General features: G+C 44.8%; 1 protein-coding gene across 1 annotated transcript in view; it reads right to left on the bottom strand.

Moving 5' to 3' along the window:
• Positions 1 to 8,544: 8,544 nt before the first annotated feature.
• Positions 8,545 to 23,326, bottom strand: part of CEP192 (centrosomal protein 192) — a 172,473-nt gene continuing 157,691 nt past the window's right edge. Inside the window, exons 44-46 of the mRNA XM_074987485.1 lie at positions 18,380 to 18,503; positions 17,780 to 17,838; positions 8,545 to 9,008 (exon numbers count right to left, since the gene is read on the bottom strand). Of these exons, the coding sequence (XP_074843586.1) occupies positions 8,870 to 9,008; positions 17,780 to 17,838; positions 18,380 to 18,503 (322 nt within the window). The 3' untranslated portion in view covers positions 8,545 to 8,869. The remainder of the gene's footprint in view (positions 9,009 to 17,779; positions 17,839 to 18,379; positions 18,504 to 23,326) is intronic.

Below are 23,326 nucleotides of genomic sequence, written 5' to 3'. Positions count from 1 at the left end.
TTATGGTACGCCCACATCTTGAGTACTGCATGCAGATGTGGTCTCCTCACCTCAAAAAAGATATATTGGCATTAGAAAAGGTTCAGAAAAGGGCAACTAAAATGATTAAGGGTTTGGAACGGGTCCCATATGAGGAGAGGCTAGAGAGACTGGGACTTTTCAGTCTAGAAAAGAGGAGACTGAGGGGCGATATGATAGAGGTATATAAAATCATGAATGGTGTGGAGAAAATGAATACAGAAAAGTTATTTACTGGTTCCCATAATATAAGAACTAGAGAACACCAAATGAAATTATGGGTAGCAGGTTCAAAACTAATAAAAGAAAGCTTTTCTTCACAGAGCGCACAGTCAACCTGGAGAACTCCTTGCCAGAGGACACTGTGAAGGCCAGAGTTTAAAAAAGAGCTCGATGAATATTTGGAGGTTAGATCCATAGATGGATATTAGCAAGGGGTAAGGTACGGTGCCTAACCTTTTGTCAAAGGCGGGAGATGGATGTCAGAAGACAAATCGCTTGATCATTGTCTTTGGCTCACCTCCTCTGGGGTACCTGGCATTGGCTACTGTCGGCAAACAGGATACTGGGCTAGGTGGACCTTTGGTCTGACCCAGCATGGCCATTCTTATGTAAAATGTGTAAGTGATTATATACAAATGATGGAAAAGACTCATCATCATGTAACTTGTTCTTCAAGATGTGTTATTCAGAGCTATTCCAGTTAGATGTGCACAGCTGTCAGAAGATTTCTTTAGCAACCACCCATCAGGTTGGCTGTGGAGCCCCAGCATGGTGCCAGTATGATCCTTCTTTAGGGTGACTATCCACACTTTTAGCCAGGATTCTTCTTTTTTTTAGCTCCATGGAGAGCATCCCAACTTTTTCTTTTCTTAAATCAAACTAATTATCCTTTATGTTGCAAAGTAGGGTCCTGAATTTTAAAGAGACAGCTCCCTAACCAGCAGGGGCTATCTGTTCAAAGAGCTAGCTGGAGAGGGTGGAGGAGGCAGGCAGGCTCTTTAAACAGATTGTTTAAACACGCTTTTGCTAGCAGCCCCTGGGGCAATGGGATGGAGGGTAGAAATGGGGCAAGGTTGTCAGAAGCCGGAGTCAGGCTGCTGCACTCTTTGCTCACACTGCCTGAGAAAGACAGAGGAGGCTGTATCTCAGATAGTTCTCCCCCCACCCCCACTGCCACCAGGTAATAGAATTGGGGTAGGGAGGGCAGGGCTCTATGATGGTGAACAGGGGCAGCCTCTTGGGGAAAAAAGGGGACACCTGCTGGGGAGCTGCACTTAGCTTGGTAACCAACAGGCAGTGCAAACAGGTAAGTCCCTGGAATAAAGGGCAGCTTGACCCAGGTCAGGGGTTAGGTGGGGGATCCTGGGTTTAGAGGAGTCCCATGAAGGGTGGGGGACGGGGCACAGGAGGGAGCAGAGACAGGAAAGCAGACAAGGAAGGTGAATTATGGAGGAGGGCTGATAAGGCTGCATTAACCCTCCTGGAAGCCAAGGGTATTAGATTTTGTGAGGGCCCCCTAGTGTCTGGGGTGAGCACAAAAATCATGGGTTCAGAATGTGAGTTGGGGTCTCTAAGCTGGAATGTGAGATGGGGTGAGGGTGCCGAGGTAGAGCTCTGACCTGAGGAAGAGCCTGGGGTGAAGGGTTTGGGGTACAGCAGGAGCGAGCTCCAGGCTGGGGCCCAGGGGATTGGAGCATGGGGGGGGGGCTCAGCCTGGCCCACTGATGGATGAGGGGCAAAAAGGGGGCAAGTGCCCAGGACCACAGGCAATTTAAAGGGGTGTGGGAGCCCCAGATCCATGTAAATAGCAAAGGCAGGTAGGACAGGTGGAACCCCTCACCACCCCCAACCCCTTTGGGGAGGCTAAGCTCCTGCTCCATTGTTTGTGCCTGTGCTTTCCTCAAAGTCCAGAGCCATGGGTGCCCACGCTCCAAGAGGAAGTGGAAAAAGGTGAGGTAATGGGAAAAACAGGGTGGGAGTAGCAAGTTTGGTTGCCCCACTTTGCACAGGTGCTGATGGTTTAGAAGGGAAAGAATTCAGTTTACAACATAATTCTTTAGGAGTTGCGTAACTCTTTTTTTTTTTTAATAGGCCGTGTTACTTTACTGAGACATGGTAAATTAAAATCTGGAAGAACTTTACCATGGACGCTGCTAAGTTGTTTGACTTTTCAATTAAGAGTTGGAGTTCCAGGTATGTGATTTCCATCAAGTTTTAGCATTTGTTTGGGGAGGAGTATTTGGACCATTAGGTTGCAGCCCTCATCCTAATCCGGCGCTGCCCTGGGGAGGTGAGGGAGCTAGCTAGGCTAGGACTGCAGAGCAGGAGAGAAAGGGGTGGCCCAAAGGCCCTAACTAGGACACAGACACCATAATTTATCTACTACTTCCAGTGAAACTTAAATGGGGATGTGTGTGTTAAATTAGCCTAGCAGGTTTCATTCTCTTTTCATATTGCTGCAAAAGCATCAGATGGTTTATATTGTTCCAGAACCCAGGGCCGGAGCTCCTCCCTGCTCCCAGCCTGACTCCTGCTCTCCTGTACACACCTCGAGCCCTGATTACCAGCAGCTCACCCACATACCCCAACCCTTCCCCCCACACATGCCCAGACCCCTGCTCTGGCATCCTGCACCTCTCTCTACCAGCCATCACACTAGCAGCCCACAGTCTGGAGGATGGCAAAAGGACGACAAGGCAGGCAGTTCAACAGAGCAATAACTACTTAATTGAAGGTATATATTTTTAATTTTTACTGAGTTTTGTTCTAATGCAGTCTATTGTTTAAATGGGTGCTCAGTCCACTTCATGTTACATTGAATGTTAGTACTGCATAGTTCTAATGGATTGCATTGAATCACTTAACTCCAAGTAATTTTACCAAGTGTCCTAAGTCACCCTATCCTCTAGGTGACCCTGATGCCCCAAGGCCCTCTTTCGTTACTTCGTGCTGGCTACTCCAACAAAGGGGAAAGGTGGGGTGTGTGGAATAAATGAGCAACACACCTTGAAAAACAAGTTACCAAAAATTAATTCTTTTTTAAAAGCTTGCTATATCAATTCCAGTTATTTAACTCCCAAGTCTTACCTAGGAGGTGGAGTCAGAGTTAAGGAATTGATAGCCATAGCATTGCTCGGCCAATGGCCACATCTCTGATATGATGAAGAATGGTTACTGCAATGTAAATGTTTACAGAAGACCATGTTGCTAATTTGCAGGGCTCCTGAAGTGGCGTAGGAGCCAAAAAATTCAACCACTGAGGGTTGGCCCCTTGTGAAATGTATAATGATGCTAGCCAAAGGAACTTTGGCTATATCCTAGCATACGTACATGAAAATGGTGATCAGAGGATGTTCACTGTGAAGAGACCAGGAACTCCTTCATCCATTCTGCCACTGCAACCAACAGTTGCTTTCACTTTCTGAAAGGCCTTGTGAGTTCAAGGTAAAAGATGAGAACTCTGCTGCCATCGAGGGAGTGTTGCCTCTGCTCACGTGGGCTTTTGAGGCTTTAGATAAAATACAGGCAAAAAACATGTCCTGATTGGTATGCAAGCGCAACACCTCTCTAGGCAGGAAGGCCAGATGCGGTCTGAGCAGAGCTTTGTCTTTATGGAAGACAACATAAGGCCAGGTCCAAATCAGAGCCCACAGTTTCAATATTCATCTAGCTGAGGCGATAGTCTCCATGAAAGGCCACTTTCTATGAAAGATGGAAAAGTGAACCAGTTGCTAGAGGCTTAAAGGGAGATACCATAAGGTGGAAGAGAATCAAGTTAAGATCCCATGTCACCAGTGGCTGTCTGACTGGTGGTTGCAGCCTCTCCAGACCGTTAAGGAAGAACCCAGTGAGGGGGTCAAACAACTGCACTTGCCTGAGTGGAAGGCTAAAAAAGGGGCCACAAGGTGAAGCCTGACTGATGATGTCATAAGGCTTTGCTATTTCAAGCACATACGGTACTCTAGGATGCAAGGAATGGGAGCCTGAAGCAGACCCACCTGCTGTTGAGCACACCAGCCACAGAATCTTCTTCCATGTTGTCAGGTACATGACTCTGGTAGGAGGTTTGCAGCTGCCAATGAATACCTCTCTCTCACTCCCAGCCAGCAAGCACTGCTGGATTTAGCGACTAAGCCTCCAGGATGTCAGTGGAGGAACTGCAGTTGTAGATGACAGAAGTGACTGTGATCCCAAGTGATGAGATTGGGTACAAGTGGAAATTTGACTGGCTGCTAGACTAATAGCTCTAGGAGAATGGAGTACCAGTTCTTGTGGGGCCAACACCAGAATCCTGTGTGCTCTGTCCCTGAAGATTTTGAAGAGTGCTTTGAGCACCCATGGGAATGGCAGGAAAGCATTCAGCAAGTGCCCTCCTTCTTCCCCACCCCTGGAAGCATGAACGCACTGGCAATTGATTCTGGACTGTGGTACCTGAAAGAGCAAGAGTCCAGGCATCTTCTGGTAGCCCATCTGACAAAAGTCATTTTGGGGAAGCCGTCTTCAAGATGATCAAATGTACAATGCCTGGGAAGATGAACCATTTCTGGGTAAAGAATCTCTTACTCATCCGACTGTCCATCTTGTTCTGAACTGCTTGCAGGTAGGAAGACACCTGGGGAATGTGCCATAGAGAACTCCCATGGCTGAAGAGATTCCTGACAAAAGGAGAATGACCAGGCACCACCTTGTTTGCTGATATAAAACATGCTGGTCATACTGTCCATAATCACTGCTATATATCCCCTTCAGAGATGAGGTAGGAATCCTTGCCACGTGAGTTGAACCACCGAGTTCCCTAACAACCATTCCTATAGCACCTTAAAAGTAACAAATTTAGAGTAAAAGCTGTTATCTGGCACCCACATAACGAACCCATTGAGTTAACTGTTACGTTGCGGTCAACTCACTGGGTGGGGCTGGCTGCTGCAGGGCTCTTTACCCATGGGGGGGCAGCTGCCACAGGATTATATGGCACCCCCAGTTCCCCAGGGGTGCTAGATAATAGTGCTTTTACTATATAAGGCAATGAGCTTTTTTGCATAAGATCCACTTTCTCAGATTATGGAAGAATCTCTCATCTATGCCCCATGAGACCTGAGTTACCAGTTTACTGAGATACATCCACTTCGGGCTGGGAGGTGTATCTGTGACAAGAGGTAGAACGGGCCATGGTGGGTAGAATAGGACTCCTGTGCACATTATTTGCAGGTCTAGCCACCACTGAATCAACTCAAGGTTGTGAGGAGGAATTGCTATCACTGTACCTAGGCTGTTGCAGTGCAGGTGGTATGCTAATGAGAGCCACACCTACCTGGGTCTCAGTCTCAGCCAGGTTTGTGGGATCCACACATGCCAATAGTCATGTGGCCTAAGAGCTTCAGACACTGATTTGCTGTGGTATAGTGGAAAATTTGGTAAGGTCTAGTATGTATGACACAGCCACACCCTGTGGCTGGAATAAGAATGCTCTTGGTCGAGTCACATCCAGGATCACTCTAGTAAAACTATCCTCTGACTGAACAAAGATAGATTTGCTAGTATTGAGCATGAGGCTTGGTTGGATGAATGTAGACCTGACCATGTGGATCTGTGCCAGTACCTGTTGCCAAGATCAACCTCTGACAAGCCAGTCACCTAGGTAAGAATAAGCCTGTACCTGGTAACGATGGAGGAAAGCTGTTACAACTGTCATGCGCTAGGTAAAGACATGTTGTGCTGCAAACAGCCTGTTTGGGAAGGTGGAGATTGAATGTATATTGCTCACCACACAATGAAGACCACATCTGTGAGCTGGTCTGATGGCAACTCGTAAGTGTCTCTTTCATACTGAGGGCAGAGTACCAGTCTCTGGGATTCCCAGGAAGAATGCTCATGCTTAGAAAGGCCACACAGAACTTCAAATTTACAAAACCTGTTGGGACATCACAGATTTAGATTAGGTCTGAGACCTCCTGGCACCACCTTTACCTTGGAGATAAAGTATCAGGAGTAGAAACCATTGCCTCTGAACTCCCAAGGAACCTTCTCTATTGCTCCTGAAGCCAGAAAGGTCTGCACCTCCTCTACAAGGAGTTATTTGTGGAGGGTCCCTGGGTGCAAGAGGTGTAGGAAGGAGGAAAGGGAGGATAGAGAGAATTGGATAGAATATCCTAACTCTACCATGGAAAGCACCCAATGGTCTGAGTAAGTAAAAGGAGTTAAACGCTAGCCAGCAGCACAGAGACTACTGAAAAACCCTATTAGAGAGGCTTGTGCATCCAAAATCAGAGGGGTGGGTGGGGAAAAACCAAACAAACAGTTACAGGACCAAAAGATTGCCACCTTAGGTAAATAGGAAACATGATAGCTGAGGTAATATCTTCCATTGGGCCAATTTCCACGGGGGAGAGAGAAGCTTTCAGGCCACGCAGAGCTCTTCTTCAGTTCTGGAAAAGATACATCGAGCAAAGTGCAAGGTGGAACAGATAGCATAAGCAGTGAGCATTTATTAGGCGGCTTTGAAGGCATCAAAAAGCATGAGGATCAGGTGATCTAGTAAATATAATGTACTTGGATTTTCCATTTTATACAGAGGGGGGGGTAAGACCTTTTTCTCCTAGCAGCTATTGCTATGAACAGTTGGGTGGATTTATAGAACAATTTCTCTATATATTCATTTCAGTGCCTCATTAGTATTCTCCAATTTGGCCATTAGCATGGCCATTTCAAAGTTTTTCCCAAACATAGACATGGCCTATACTTACAACAGTAGTATCTTCTCCCCACCCCCTACACACACACAAATATTTCAAGGAGGGCCAGTGATTCATAATTAGCTCTCATAGATTATGAAGACTCTGGTGATAATATCCACATCTCAGCTCTTAGGATTGCCATTCCTGGGTGGGGGGAGGGGAGTAGGGGGTGGAGGAAGAAGTGGCAGAAGCCTCATCTTTAATGAGAAACTGTCACTCCCAACTCCTGCTACCATTTTAAGTAAAGCCCCTAATCCTCTTGGGTGTGATGCTAAAATAAAAGGACTCAAACTCTTACATGAAAATTAAAAACAACAACAACAAAAAATCTTCCATATTGCACATAATAGGTCATACTTTTCTAAAACCAAGTCAATTATTCCACATGTACATAACACACATTACTGTTTAAAGATTAATTGTTAGGACACAGTAACTTGTTTCAAGGTATTGCAGAGCATTTAACTTGAAATGAATTTGTTCTAGCTTCAATTTAATTGGTCAGTAGACATGGTAGTCCCATCAAACAAGTATGCCTATTGTTCAGCAAAAACTAGCACCCTTGTTAAGTCTTCGGTATTTTCTATGTTAAACGAGGGAATGGTTGCAGAATCAACTGCATTATGTGACTGATGGTCGGTCTGTCGGTCAGTCAATCTTTTTTCTTGAAAAAAAATGGTTACTTACCCTTAACTAATGTTGCATTGCACATATCCATCTCACCATAGATGGTGGGATCAGAACTCTGGCACATGCTGACTACAAAAAGAGCTCAATCCAATCTGGCATCATCCTTAGACTTCTGAGTGATGATTTAATGAGCAAAGAATGTATGCACTGATGACTAAGTTGTTGTTCTGCAAGCGTATAGAACCTTGTTGAGGATTAGGAATGCTGCTGATGCTTGCACTCAGGTGGGCAATCAGCATAGCTGCTGTCAGAAACACCTGCTTGCTCTTACCTTTCATGATTTGACAGAAGAAAAAATTCTGAGCCAGGGTTGGGGGAGTAGAGGGATGGGAAGGTGAACTTTTTATCCTGTCAAAGTAGATTTACAAAATGGTTTGATCCTTTCAATATAGAACACTGTGGCATGTTTTACATCCAATTAGTTAAACTTCTGCTCTTCCATACTTACATTTGATTGTGGATAGAAAACAGGTAGGAAGATTACCCGATAGCTATGAAACTGGGAAACCCTCTTTGGGAACAAGCTAAAGAAGATATAACTGCATCTTACCCTTAAAGAACAGATACAGAGGTTCCAATGTAAGGGACCAGATCTCAGAGACTCTTCTAGCTGAAGCAATGGCCAAAATGAATACAACTTTCATAAAAGATAAGGGGCACATTGCTAATATTTCCAACAGGGGACCCATAGGTTTTGATAAGACCAAGTGTTAAGTACTGTGGGGACAGATGGATTATCATACCTGGTGATATAATCTTTCTACGCCCTTGAAGAAATGTGGAAAAAGCAGACTGGCTATCCAGCCAAGACTGGAAAAAACAGTTACTAACGTTTCATAACTGTTAATCTGCCAGATATGATGTTCATTTCCATTCCAATTTAGGGGTGTGTGCATGATGTCAAACTTTTCTACTAGCAGCCTCTATAGGGTCAGCCAGGGAGCCCCTGAAGTGGCCCCAGCATACAGTTCTATATATGATTCTGTCTACCTGCCCCCTCTTGGTTCCTTTTTGTCAGCTAACTTGGACAGAAGAGAAGGAGGGTGGGTACTGGAATGCAAGCATACAACACATCTTGACAGGCACTGGTAGGGAAAGTCTTCTGACAAATTTATTTCTGAATTTATTAAATTTAAAAATAAATAATCTGTATTTAGCAAACCATAATTAATGAAAATAGAACACTTCTTATAAAAGTTACAGAAATGTAAAGTAGAACATAATTTTAAACCTACAAAGTGATTTATCCTTATTTTAGAATGTGAAAGCAAAGTATTTGTTAAAAAAGTCACCTCGATATAACTTACAACAGGTTTTACATCAAAGCAGTATCATAAATGTACAAGGAAGTATGAAGTTAGTAAGGAAAGTAACAGGAATACTTCAATAATTTTGTTTGGATTATTAATAAAGCTGCTTTCCAATTATTCTTTTGCAAGAGCTTCACCGAGTAATCTAACACGAAGACTGCCACATTTGTCAATTTGCACAATCAACAGACCTTCAAATCTTCCCACTGACTTTGGCTTAAATTGGACTGGCAGGTTAATATAATGCTGGGATCTGTAAAAGACGACAAATTGTTTTTGCACCATTAGTCACACTAATAGCTATTTGTATTCCCAGCAAGACTTACTTTTCCAATGTATGGTGTGTTCTGACAAGAGGCCTGAGAATTTAAAAAAAAAGCTCACAGTACATTTTCTGGCGTTCAGTGTTAGAAGTGAAGTTGCTACTGTCCTATCAGATGTTAAAGTATTACAGTACCTGGATTACCATGCCTGTTAGCTTACTTGCAGATGCTCTTTTCTGGATCTCTGCTACAATACTGACAGTTTAAAAACCTTGTGAAAAAAGTAGTAATATTGCCTGCTTTTAGTTTAGAAAGAATTTTGTAAACAAATTCCATATATTTGCCAATTGATCAAACAGAAAATTGAAATTTAAAAAAAATCTTATTCATGCAAAAGCAGTTCACAAAATTTGACATTTAGCTTCATTATTGCGAATTGATTTATAACATAATATTAGCAAAGCAATGGGGTACTTGGAAAAAATGAAGAGTCAGAACTTAAATGCAAAGAGTGTGGTGTAAACATTTCTTAAGATTAAATTCACAAGAGTAAAAATGTACCAAATATCATTAAATGGATAACTGGAATAGCAACTAAATTCTTCTCTAGAGTGTAAGGGAGTGGGTGATTGCCCTAAGGAGGTAGTCTGAGCTCAATGTGGCATACATTAGAAATAGGTTTAGAAACACAATAGCTATATAAAAGTTGAGAAGCTGAAGAAGTGAGTGGGAAGGACATAGGCTTCAGGCTGTCTCTACACCGAGAAAAACTCGAGTTTCAAGGCTTAACTCGATATTAAAATGTGACTGTCTTCACACAATACTGTTAAGTTGATTTATTGAGCCATAATGCTGATTACAGAATATCAGTATTACAGGACTGGTATAGTGTCTATCTTGAATTTAAAAGTCTCATATCAAGGCTAGCGTGGAAGCATCATGTTCTTAATTCAAAATTTGTTAGCCGCCAGAAGTGTCCCATATGTATCCCACAAAGCTACACAGTGACCCTCTAAGTACGCTTGCTTCATTGTGTGCTGCTGTCAGGCGTGCAGGAAGAAGGTCAAAGTAAGCCCACAAAGTTTGGATTGAATTTGAATTAAAATTTTAATTGGAATTTAGCAGCCCACCCCTGCAAATAAAAAGGGTGTCCATTATTTTTAGAAAAACCACACACACACACACCCACACCCCACACCCTTTGCCCATCATGTCACACCACATCTGTAGCCATTGCACCGTATCAATAGCCCTGTACTGTAATCATGAGCACCCAGTGTAGTGACCTGAGAGCCCCAGCTTGGACCCACCAGGAGATTCTGGATCTCATTGCCATTTGGGGAGACCAATTGGTGGTGAAGAGCCTTCAGGTGGCTAAGAGAAATGCGGCCATCTATCATCAGGTAGCGCACAAAATGGCAGCCCAAGGTTATTCCTGGGACTCTCTGCAATGCCGGGTGAAGGTTAAAGAACTCCATCAGGCCTATCAAAGAGTCTGGGAAGCCAACCAACAGTCAGGGGCGGCTCCACAGATCTGCTGCTATCAACAGCTCCACATTCTCACAAGGAGCAAACCCACCCCTCCATGGAGTCCAAACTGGATTACGATACTTGTGGAGGCCTTGGTATGGATTCCAGGGTGAGCAGCATGGCTCGGAGGAAGAGGGAAATGGAAAGGAGCAACGGGCAAGGGACAAAGGAATTTGTTCCAGACAGCTCGGAGCTCTTCACCATAGACTTGGAATCAGTCCCCTCCACAGTGGTCACCTCCACACTGGTCCCCGAACCCTCTGGAGCAAGTGGTTCTGGTGAGAGAGTCTTCATTCTGCATGCTAGAAGCAGGTCGAGGGAGAGCACAGCTATACAGTTTTGCATAGGTACAGGTTTGCTAGCTGTGAGTCTGTGCCTCTCAAAACAGCATGCTATGTTGCTTCAGATGGAGCGCTTCTCCTTTTTGGAAACCTCCTCAAAGGCCTCATCCAGGCACTCTTGTATTTCTTCCACAAGAGAGTCTTGGGCAGGCCTGACTTGTTCCAGCTTCCACAGTAGCACACATTGCCATGCCAGGAAACCAGATAGCGTCTGGTGTCATGGCACCACACAACATTTTAGCAGGTTTTCCAGGCTTTTGGTCACACAGCTGAAGTAGGTGTTTCTCCATATCTGTTAGTTTTAGGAGGGTGATGTCTTCTTTGGCAACCTGCAGAAGCACAGCAAATCAATCCCTTTTCCCCCCCAGCATTTCTTTAGGATTTTGCAGGACTCGCAGGTGCCACACAGCTGCTACACAGCTGCTGGGCGTTTCCCCTCTCATGTCCCTTTTCAAGCACCATTTGTTTTCCGTTCCCAGGAATATGCCTGCGCCACATGGGGTTGCTGTGCTTTTCCTCTCCCATGTCCCGTTACATCCAGCCTCTCTGAATTTTTTTCCCCCCTTTACATTATTATTGTGCATTGAAGCCCCACACACAGCCAATCCATTTGTCACTGCCAAAGGACACCCGGCCAGGACACCTGGTGGCTGCCCCTGCTTTGCAGACCTTCCCATTCCCACCAAAAGAAGACAGTTGCTTCTAACCTGCCATGTCCACAAAGCAAATGTGCTGGAGAAGTGATGGCAAGTGAGGTATTGTGGAATGCACACTTACTGTCCCATCCTTAATAAACCCACATGTCCTTCAAAAGTATACTTTCAACGATAGTACACCGAGAGACCCATCCATTGCACTTCAAAGCACATTGCCACTTGTACCTTAATTTTCCAGACTCAGTGTCCAGTGTTAGAGAAAACCAGGAGACGCAGGAAATGCAAGCCAGATATGATCCTACAGTACATGTGAGACACTCAGGCAGAGCAGAGGAACCTGACAAAGGACACTGCTGGGTGGCATCACAGTACAGATGAGTTGCGTCAGTCTCAAGTTAACTTTAATGACAGAATGCTTGACCTGCAGCATCAGCAATTGTCAAAGGTGAATGAGGTCATGGCAAAGCAGACAGAGGTCACAGCAAAGATCGTAATGGCCGTTACCGAGCAGATGGAGATTCTGTGTTCACTGCTTCAGTTGCAGAGGGACTCCCACCCCAGCAGGGGATCAGCTGATACCTACTGGCCAGTAGGTCTCCCCAGAGAAGAGGTCACAGCACATGGGGAGGCTACCCTGTCGCTCCAGCCCTAAGAGCCACTGCAAAAGGCTATTCAAGCACCCTTGAGAAGGCTTCTTTTCCCAGCCACTTAAACCTCTCCTCCCCCCAAAATAAAAGCATTCCTTTGAGCTCGGTGCAATTTCTGATCTTGCAGGAGTGGGGAGGGAGGGAACAGAAATCAAAACGGGTGGGAGAGGGGAGTACTGCTGAAGGCACAGCTGGGCAGTGACACACCTTGTCTGCAGCAGAAGCGTGGCTGAGGGAACCAGGGGAGGGTGGTGGGGTGCTGAAGGCACAGTACACATTCTATTCATTAATTTAACCCCCCTCACTCCCCAAAGAAGAGCATTCATTAATTACAACATGGTTGATTTACTGGCATTATGACAGACATACACAGGTACCATGTGTGTTACAGATAATTTATAAAGCTGTTTTCTAAAGCACCCCTTCTTGCTGCAGCCTGAGCATGGGTACTGGTGGATAGTAGTGTAGATGCCTGCGAGTAGGTCCTTCCTATGGTCTCTGCTTTGGTTTTCCAGACAGAGACAGGAATGGTCTCCCGCCTTGATTCACCTATGTTGAGCAAAACAGCACACACTAATAATGGCAGTTCTGAATTAATAATAGCTTCAGAAACATCCAAACAGGTCAAATATCTGAACCTCAAAACGTCCAAAGGTACATTCCACGATCATCCTGCACTTGCGCAATCTGTAATTAAAAGTTTTTCTTGCTGGGGTCCAGGGCTCCTGTGTAGGGTTTCATCAGGCAGGGAAGCAGAGGGTAAGCAGGGTCACCCAATATAACAATGGGCATCTCCATGTTGCCTATCTTGATTTTCCAATCAGGGAAAAAAGTCCCATCCAGGAACTTTCGGTACAGTTCTGAATTTCAGAATGCGTGTCTGCCGTGAACCCTCCCTGACCAGCCCACATTAATGTTGGTAAAATGACCTTTGTGATCTCCAACTCCTGCACGACCATGGAGAAACACCCCTTCAATTAATATACTCTGAGGCCAGGCAGGATGGGGCAATGATGGGTACTGTGCGTGCCATCTATTGCTCCATCACAGTTAGGAAAGTCCTATAGGCAAAGCCATCCACTATGGCCTGTACATCTCCCAGGGTCACAGTCTTCAGGAGGAGACATCAACAGATTGCATGGGCCACCTCCATCACCACGAACCCCACTGTAGGTCTACCCAACCCGAACTGATTTGCCACTGACCGGTAACTGTTGGGAGTTCCAAACTTCCACAGTGCAACTGCCACTTGCTTCTGCACCATTACAGCCTGCCTCATTTTGGTGTTGCTGTGCTTCAGGGAAGGAGTCAGCACATCAAAGTTCCATAAAGGTGGACTTGCACATGTGAAAGTTCTGCACCCACTGCTGGTTGTCCAAGGACTCCAAAATGATGTGGTCCCTCCAGTGTGTGTTGGTCTCTCAAGTCCAAAAACGCCACTCCACTGTCATCAACAGCATGGTCTGTTGGCAGACCACCAGTTCTGAATTCTTGGACAGCAGTTGGCAAAATTGCTGTTCCAAAACGCCATCCTCTTCATCACCATCATCAACAGTAGCACCATCAGTAGGGCAGACAAGCATCATTGAGCTTTGGATTGAAGGACAAATTGCATGACAGGCACTGTGGTTGCCAAAAAGATCTGTGCTATGAGTTGGAGCATGATTGCACTGGAATGCTGCAGCAGGAAACAATGCTATCTCCAGTTCTTTTTTCACATGGTTACTGATACACTGAATTCTGGGATAGTGCTTGGAATTCTGTAATTCCAACATGAAACAACCACAAGCAACTAGGGCTAAAGCATATGAATAGGTGCTCATGCTGTTGAACTTGCATGGGGCAATGGGGAAGTGGAGATTCAACATGGAGAAAAGGTGGGTCGAATTTCAAGAAGCTTTGTGGACATGAATTCATAATACCAAGATTAAGAATTTGAATTTTATATAATCGATTTTATCTTGTAGTGTAGACGCGGCCTCAGAGGGATTCAATAAGAGACAACATATCAGGAAGTGAAATGCAGCTAATGCAACAGTGGTACAGCAAATCAGAATGAGGAAACAAAAGCAGCAGCATCACCACCATTTAGCAAGATAGACCATTCCTTGATTTACTTTGTGTGTTTTAGACTGCCCCTCCCCGCCACTGCTGCTTATACCCTCATCCACTTAATCCTATTTGTCAGTCTAAGCCCATTTCTTCCTTACATTATTCTCACTTTTCAACTCCCACCTTTTCTAATCAGTTAAATCTTCCCTTCTGTGTGGAACCTGTTACGCTGCTCTTGTTCAGGGTTTCCCCTCTTCTCTACTTTGGATGCTACAGACCTCCAGTTCCCATTGATCAGATATTTTTGACCATCTCTACACAATCTGATGATCAGTTAATTGTATGGAAAAGAAAGTCCAAATACATTTGCCATTTTGCCACTACGTCTATGTAAACTGTGGTTGTACTGAAACAAAACAAAAATTTATTCTGAAGCCCTGATCCTGTATCATTGAGCTTGTGTGATCAGAATCCACCTCTGTGCTCTTTTATCCACCTTTGATACAGATTGAATATATAAATTTCAGCAAGTCACCTTTTATGCTTTAGTTTAATCGTAAGAACGACCACACTGGGTCAGACCAAACTTCCATCTAGCACAGTATTCTGTTTTCCAAAAGTGGCCAATGTCAGGTGACCCAGAGCAAATGAACAGAACAGGTAACTATGAAAAGATCCATTCCCTGCTGCTAATTCCCAGCTTCTAACAAACAAAGGCTCTGGACACCATCCCTGTCCTTCCCGACGAATAGCCAGTGATGGACCTACCCATAAATTTATCTAGTTCTCTTTTGAACATTGTCTTGGCCTTCACAACATCCTTTGGCAAAGAGTTCCACAGGAGGCTGTGCATTGTATAAAAAATATATTTTTGTTTCATACCCCTACTATTTCTGTTCTGAACAAACAGCACTTCCTATGTACTTTCTCAACACCAGTCATCTTATAGACCTCAGTCATATCCCCCATTAGCTGTCTCTTTTCCAGAGTCCCACTCTTATTTCTCCTTGTACAGAACCTATTCCATACCCCCTATTGTCCCCCTTTTTCCTGAACAGTTTCAATTTCCAATTTGAATATAATCTTTGAGATGGAGGGACCAGATCTGCCAACGGTATTCAAGATGTGTACACCATGGATTTACGCAGAAGTAAAAGGATATTTTCAGTCTGCTTATGCATCCTTTTCTTAACAATTCCAACATTCATTTGCTTTTTTGACTGCAGCTGCATACTGAGCGGATGTTTTCAGAGAATTATCCACAATAGCTTCAAGATCTTTCTTCAGTGTTAACCGCTAATTTAGACACCCGTCTATTTTATTCACAGTTTCACTACATCAACCAACTCCCCCACTGCCTTCAGTGGAGACTGCTCCATAATCACCTAGGATGAGCACGCACACGGACACTCCTCAAAGAAAAGGAGGATTATTAATGTTGTGTCGAAGCAATTAAAATGCATAAGCTAACGCCAAATAAAATATTAACTTGCTCTCTATTTAGGGAGGTTTGTGGGGCAATATGAAGGAGTAAGCCATATTGAGGAATTAATGAATTTCTTACAAAGACATTTTTTAAAAAAGGCATCCATTTAAACTTGAGTATGTTCTGAAATACTTTGTGCTCAGAAACAGAAAAATTCATCCAAAGAGCTATGCTTACTTATGCTGTAAATAAAGTGAAAAAACAGACTAAAAACTTAGGCCAAACAGCCAATACTTCCAAATGCAAAGCCATCAAAATAAGCGTCTAGGAAGTTATTAAACAAAAGAGTAAAACAAATGCACTTAACTTAAAATTTTACCTATCACATTTACAAACTATGTCTGTACCTTTGCTTTTAGTAGGCGAGTATTTAATCCTCCTTATATATAATGAACAGCTTTCTGACAACCTACTTGTTTCTCAGTGTTTTGGAGACAAGTAGATCTCTCATGGGACAGAGTCATCTTTCTGAAGAGCTATTGAGTCAACCTGTTTTTTGTCTGCAGTTTAAGTCATCCAGATTGAGTTGATCAGATCTCATTAGCTACACAGGCTTGGTCCTAGACACTATTTTGATGAAAGGTGTCCAAGAACAGGTGCTGAACAATCCAGTGTTACAGCATGGATCAGGAGGATGGGATGTTGGACTGGGAGTCAGGAGAGCTGGGTTTAGTCCTGGCTTTTCCATTGACTCACTTTGCTGTGCTTTATGCCACATTTGGCAACCTCTAGGATGGGAAGATTCATTACCCAATTCAATGAAACATCAAGATACACATTAACTTGATTACCTAGGTGATCTGGCTAAATTTTCATTTGGGCAACTAGATTCTGCCCGAGAGTCAGCTAGAAGTTTTGTCTGGAGATAGAGTGAAGGAGAGGAGACTTGTAGATGACCTAAGCTCCACCTTCAGTACAGGAGATTAAAGTCAGGTCACTCTGCCCTATCAGCCATTCCAACTTTAAAAACTGGATCAGGCATGCACCTGTTGTTCTAAACTCATTCCAGAGCTAGTTATTTACTATTTAGAAGGATCACTCAGTCACTGAATTACCAAATGTGGAATCCTTTAAGATAAAAACAATATTAGCATTAACTAGAGAACTCCATGGCTGTGTCTACACGTGCCCCAAACTTCGAAATGGCCATGCAAATGGCCATTTCGAAGTTTACTAATGAAGCGCTGAAATGCACATTCAGCGCTTCATTAGCATGCGGGCGGCAGCGGCGCTTCGAAATTGACGAGCCTTGCCGCGGCGCGGCGCGTCCAGACAGGGCTCCTTTTCGAAAGGACGCCACCTTCTTCGAAGTCCCCTTATTCCCATGAGCTCATGGGAATAAGGGGACTTCGAAGTAGGCGGGGCCCTTTCAAAAAGGAGCCCCGTCTGGACGCGCCGCGTGGCGGCAAGGCTCGTCAATTTCGAAGCGCCGCTGCCGCCCGCATGCTAATGAAACGCTGAATATGCATTTCAGCGCTTCATTAGTAAACTTCGAAATGGCCATTTGCATGGCCATTTCGAAGTTTGGGGCACGTGTAGACACAGCCCATATCTTATAGATAAGTAACATGCCAAAATGCTATTGTAACCAGTCAGATACAGTGGCAGCCCGAGACAAGTGTTTGCAAAAAATCTTGATTACTACTCCGCAGGTCTGACAAATAAATAATAGCAAGGGAGATATAATGTAATGTAAAGGAGAAATGGCAAGTAACGACCAAGGTGCACACAGCACATGCCAAAATGTTAAAAATCAAGTGTTAGCTTTAGCATTAAAAGCAACAGAGTTTGAAATATTCCAGGAAGAAATTAGCATCCCAAAAGTAGCTGTGGGGGCTCATGTGCCTTTGGTTACAAAAGTTACAAATTAAGGTGTGTGCAAAAATATATATTTTAAACTAGAAGTGCAAAAATGTTGCAATTACTCTGAAGTCTATATTTCAGTATGAAATATCCTTACTAGTTATAGAGCTTTACTGCACAAAATAGCTTAGATTTGTTTGGAAATCTCTAATGCTTCAGAGATATTTTAATGCGTATTTAACTCACCTCAAAAAATAGTTTGAGTGCTTGATGTAGAAAGGCTCTCTGAGATTCACAAACGTCAGCTGCAATTGAATATGAAAAATTTTAAAGCATGCAACATATTAACTATTTTAGCACTCCCTCTGAAAACAACTTATAAAGCTTTCAACTACAGGCTCACATGTAAGTTTAAGAAAGCAGCTAATTCAAAAAAGGAACACATAACGAGGAAGCGAGACACGGTGAGACTTATGACTTTATATTAGTTTTAAAAGTTAGACACCAATAGTAATCCTATGATCACCCTATTCCAGTTGAAAGAGGTGACAATTTAAGTATGCTAATTTAGCAACTCTTGGTGCTTCAGAATCAACAAGCAAAAGAAAAACTAAAAAGTTGCAAGACACCTACAAAAGTTTAAAATACATAAAGATTTTAAGTAAAAAGTTTGAAACCAATAGTTCTTACTAATACAACACCTTCAAACAAAATTCTTTGTATCAAAGGTTAATGAAAATACTAAAAAAGGAAATGGTTTGGCGATTGTTCAGGTAAATAAGTGCAATTTTAAAAATATTTTGAATTTTGTAAATAAAGGTTTAAAAGTTGACGTGTCAAACTTACCATACGGGTTGTAAAAGTAGTATTCCGCAAATTGACTTTTATTGTGCTTGATTCCCCAACTCTGGTTGGTAAAAACTTATAAAGACCTTCTCGGGCATATACGCCTTGAATTACCTCATTTGGCCTGCTTTTCAAAACATAAGTTTAAAAGCTTTAAGTTTATTTGTGGGATGTACATCTGGATGAACTGATAGTTTCCTATCAGTTTGATAAGCGGTTCTAAAATATATTCAGAATCACTGGACATTCAAAATAATTTATTCTGAGAAGACACTGGGATGTAAGATACCGTCACTATTAAGGAAAAAGAAGTTACTCACTTGTGTAGTAAAGATGGTTCTTCAAGATGTGTCCCCATGGGTGCTCCACATTAGGTGTCAGGCACACCCCGGCACCGCAGAGCGGAGATTTCCAGCGGTATCTTGTTGGGCCACACATGCACCAATGCACGTCGGCCCTTCACGTGAGCGATCCAGTCCACCCTAGTTCCTCAACCAACCGCCCCAGATGCTCCTGAAAGACAAAGCAGAACTCCGAAGCGGGGAGGAATGGGTGGGTAGTGGAGCGCCCATGGGACACATCTCGAAGAACCATTGTTACTACACAAGTGAGTAACTTCTTTTGTTTCTTCAAGTGGTCCCCATGGGTGCTCCACATTAGGTGACTACCCAGCAGTTACCCCACAAATGGAGATGGGTAGCAGATTTATATGCAGCTTGCCCTTGAAAGGACTGCTGTCGATAGACACGTATCCTCATCCAACACCCAGTGAATTGCATAGTGTCTGGTGAAGGTGTCGTAGGATGACCACGTCGCTGCTCTGCAGATGTCCTTTCATGCGACTTCTTTAAAAGAAAGCTGTTGATGTTGCCATTACTCTAGGGAGTGAGCCCTGGGCAGATCTAGCAGAGCGATCTTACGGAGCTCATAGCACATTTTTATGCAGGATACGATGTTATTTGAAATTCTTCATGATGATAGGCCTTCCCCTTTTGATCTGGGTGCAAGAGACACCAGGAGACTATCCGTCTTCCAGAAGGGTTTAATTCTGTATGTAAAAGGCCAGCACCCTCCTCACGTGGAGTGAATGCAGCCGTACTTCCCTACTCAAGGTGCACGGTCTTGGATAGAAGGATGGTAGAACTATTGGCTCATTAAGGTGGAGCTCTGAGGCGATCTTTGGAAGGAACACTGGGTGTAATCAAAAAACCACTGCCTCCTGTGAGAAAATTGTATAGGGCGGTGTTGCCATTATCACTGCCAGCTCCTTCACCCTGCGGGCCAATGTAATTGCAAGAAGAAAAGTTGCTTTTATGGTAAGTAGTTGGAGGGATACAGTGGCCAATGGTTCAAAGGGTGGTCTAGACAGTGTGTCAAGGACCAAGTCTAAGCTCCATGGAGGTGATGACGGTTTCTGCGGGGGGGATAGGTTTGCAAGCCCCTTTAGAAACCGTGTGGTAATGGGATGGGCAAATACAGTTGATCCATCCTCCATATGCCGGAATGCTGATATAGCTGCAAGGTAAACCTTTAATGACGATGAAGTGAGCGTGCCTTGTTTCAGTTCCAGTAAGTAATCTAGGATTGTGGGAATGGAGACCTCCAGAGGAGTCAATTTCTTGGACAGACACTAGGATGTAAAACGTTTCCATTGTATGCATAAGCCTTTCTGGTAGAGGCCCGTCTACTGCATTCCAGGACCTCTTTTACTCCTTCCGAGCATTTTCCCTCTAAGGCGCTAAGCCATGCATTAGCCACGCTTTGAGGTGGAGCATTCGAGGATGAGGGTGCGTTATGGACCCCTGATTCTGCATGAGCAGGTCTGGTACTAGCAGTGGGACAGGGGCGAGTGGTGGGCAGCATGACATGCATAGCAGCAGAGGAAACCAGTGCTGTGGATCCCACATTGGGCCTAAAGTATTAGGCGCACCTTCTCCCTCCTCACTTTATCCAGGACCTTGTGAATGAGCCCTGTGGGAGGGAATGCATACAGCAAGGAGCCCTTCCATGAGAGCACAAAGGCGCCCCCCCCCGGGCAGTGAGCCTTGTCCAATGCCTGCTCTGGAGCAGTATTGCAGGCATTTCTTGTTGGCATAGGTGGCAAACCCCCTATCTGTCGAATATGTTGGAGTAGATTGGAGCGGATCGGCCACTTGTGCGTGAGAGCAAAATGCCTGCTTAGCTGATCCGCCCTCACATTGTGGACACCAAGCAGGTATGAGGCTTTTAGTGTTATGTTGTTTGCAATGCACCAATTCCATAGTCGGACCACATCTGCGCATAATGTGCAAGATCTGGCTCCACCTTGGGGATTGACACAGAACTTTGTGGAGGTGTCAGTATTGACTCCGACTACCTTGTCCCGCAGGTAATTGCGGAAGTGCCTGCATACATTGAACACTGATCTGAGTTCCAGTACATTTATGTGCATTGCCATCTCTGCAGGGGGGCCATCACCCCCGCGTTACTTTGTTGCCCATGTGTGCCCCGCATCCTATGTGGGATACATCTGTTGCGAGAAAAACCCATGATTTGCAGTTGGTGGAAGGGCACCTCAATAGCAAGTTCTTGGGGTCTGCCCACCATGCCGGAGACTTTTGCACCTCCATCGTGGGTGATACGTTTTTGTGAGTGGCATGAATCACTGGCTTGTACACGGCTGCCAACCAGTCCTGAAGGCCTTGAATATAGAGTCTGGCATTCTGCACCACAAACCTGGTGGCGGCCATGTGTCCCAGTAGCTGTAAGCAAGTTAGGACTGGCACTGTGGGGCTGTATGTCAGCACCTGCACCAAGGAGGCGATGGCGCAAAAACGTGTATCGGGCAGACATACCCTTGATGTAAGAGTCTAGGCATGCCCCTATGAATTCTCTTTTGCGTGGGCTCTGTTGATTTTTGAAAGTTGATGACTAGGTCCAGCAAGAGGAAGATCTTTGTAACGATATCATGCACAGGACATCTGCCTGTGAGATGCCCTTCAGTAGGCAGTCGTCCAGATACAGAAAAACAAACATGTCCTGCCGATGCAGGTAAGCTGACACTACCGCAAGTGTCTTGGTAAAGTCCCTGGGTGCTGAGGAGTGTCTGAATGGAAGGACTCTATATTGGAAGTGCTCTGTGCCCACTTTGAAGTGAAGAAAGCGCTCGTGTGCCAGATGGATCATTATGTGGAAATACGCATCTTGTAGGTCGAAGGCTGCGAACCAATCCCCATCATCCAGTGCCGTGACTATGCAGGCCATTGTAGTCATCTTGAAGCGCTGTTTGCTCAGATATCAATTGAGAGCTCGTAGGTCCAGGATTGGCCTCCAGCCTCCTGTTTTCTTCTTTGTGAGAAAATAATCGGGAGTAGAAAAACTTTCCCTTGGAATTTGTACGGGACTCTCTCCACCATGCCTATAAATATGAGGTGCTCTACCTCCTGCTTTAACATAGTCTCATGAGAGGAGTCCCTGGGGAGGGACTGGGGAGCGGGGTTTGGTGGGGCATGGATTGGAATGGGATGGTATATCCCTTGGTTACGATTTCCAATACCCACTTGTTTGCTGTGATGCTTTCCCATTGCCGATATACATTCAACCACTGACTCAGACCAGTCTGCTATGATTGGCAGTGAAGGATGTTCATAGTATCACAGTCCTCGACATAAACCATCAAACTTGCTGTCTTGGAGTTTGCCCCGATGATGTAAGTCTTTGTTGAGGATGTTGCCTGGATGTCCTCTGCTGTTGGTGGCATCCTTGATCATAACCCCTCTGGTATTGTGAGCGCTGGGGTTGGTAGGTGTAACGTCTTTGTTGTGGGTAGAATCTCTTGCTCCTATAGGGAGGGATGTACATCCCCAGCGTTCTGAGTGTGGTCCTTGAATCCTTGCTAGAATGGAGGACTGAGTCAGTGGAGTCAGCAATTAGTTTACAATTTTCGTTTGCAGGTCCTTGGGGATGCCAGATGTTTGGAGCCACGACTCTCTATGCATCACCACTGCTGTGGCTGTGAAGCGTGCTGCTGTGTCCACAACATCGAGGGCAATCTGGACACCTCTGCGTGAGGCTGCATAGCCTTCCTGGACAATCACCTTCAAGACCGGTTTCTTATCATCCGGGAGGAAGTCCATGAGAGAGGTAAGTCTGGTATAATTGTCAAAGTTATGGTTTGAAAGGGGGGCAGCATAGTTGGCCATGTTCAGCAGTAGGGTGGAGGAGGAGTATACCTTCCTTCCGAATAAGTCATTTTTTTTTTGCATCCTTGTCAGACCCCACAGATTTGTATTGTGGCATCTTCGATCTGTGCTGTGAAGATTCCACTACTAGGGAGTTTGGTTAGGGGTGGTGGAACAGAAGTTCCACACCCCTGGATGGTACAAAATACTTCTTGTCTGCCTGTTTGTTCGTAGGCGGAATGGAGGCTGGGGTCTGCCATATATTTGTGGCAGCTTCCATAATGGCTTCAACTAGTGGGATGGCTATTTTGGATGATGCAGGGGGTCTCAGGTTCTTGAGGAGTTTATGGTGTTTCTCCAGCACTTCCGCGATCTGTGTATCATGAGTGTGCGCCACCCTCTTAAAAAGCTCTTGAAATTGCTTGAGGTCACCTGGGGGAGATATATCCCTGGGAACAACTCCCTTGTCTGGGGAGGACAAGGAGGCATCGCTGTGATAAACCACCTCCTGCTCCTTGGACACCTCCTGTGTCTGTTCCCTTGAGAATTCTAGGGAAAGGTCTAATGACTCTGGGCCCATCCCCATTGGAGAGGCATGTGCTCTTTTTGAGGGGAGCGAGGAGAGGTGGCCATGCAAAGAAGGTTGAGGCGGGGATCGGTCTCTCAACCTTGAGCCCCAGTGCTGATGATATTCACCACGATATGAGTGACTGTAGGAGCAGGGGCAGGGTCCCGGTGATGGAGATCTAGACCATGATTGGTGTCTGTATGCATAGCGCCAAGAGGA

Source organism: Carettochelys insculpta, chromosome 2, assembly GCF_033958435.1.
Source record: "Carettochelys insculpta isolate YL-2023 chromosome 2, ASM3395843v1, whole genome shotgun sequence".
NCBI classification, from domain to species: domain Eukaryota; kingdom Metazoa; phylum Chordata; order Testudines; family Carettochelyidae; genus Carettochelys; species Carettochelys insculpta.
The sequence above is the reverse complement of the archived record's forward strand: the minus strand, read 5'-3'. Positions and strand labels throughout refer to the sequence as shown.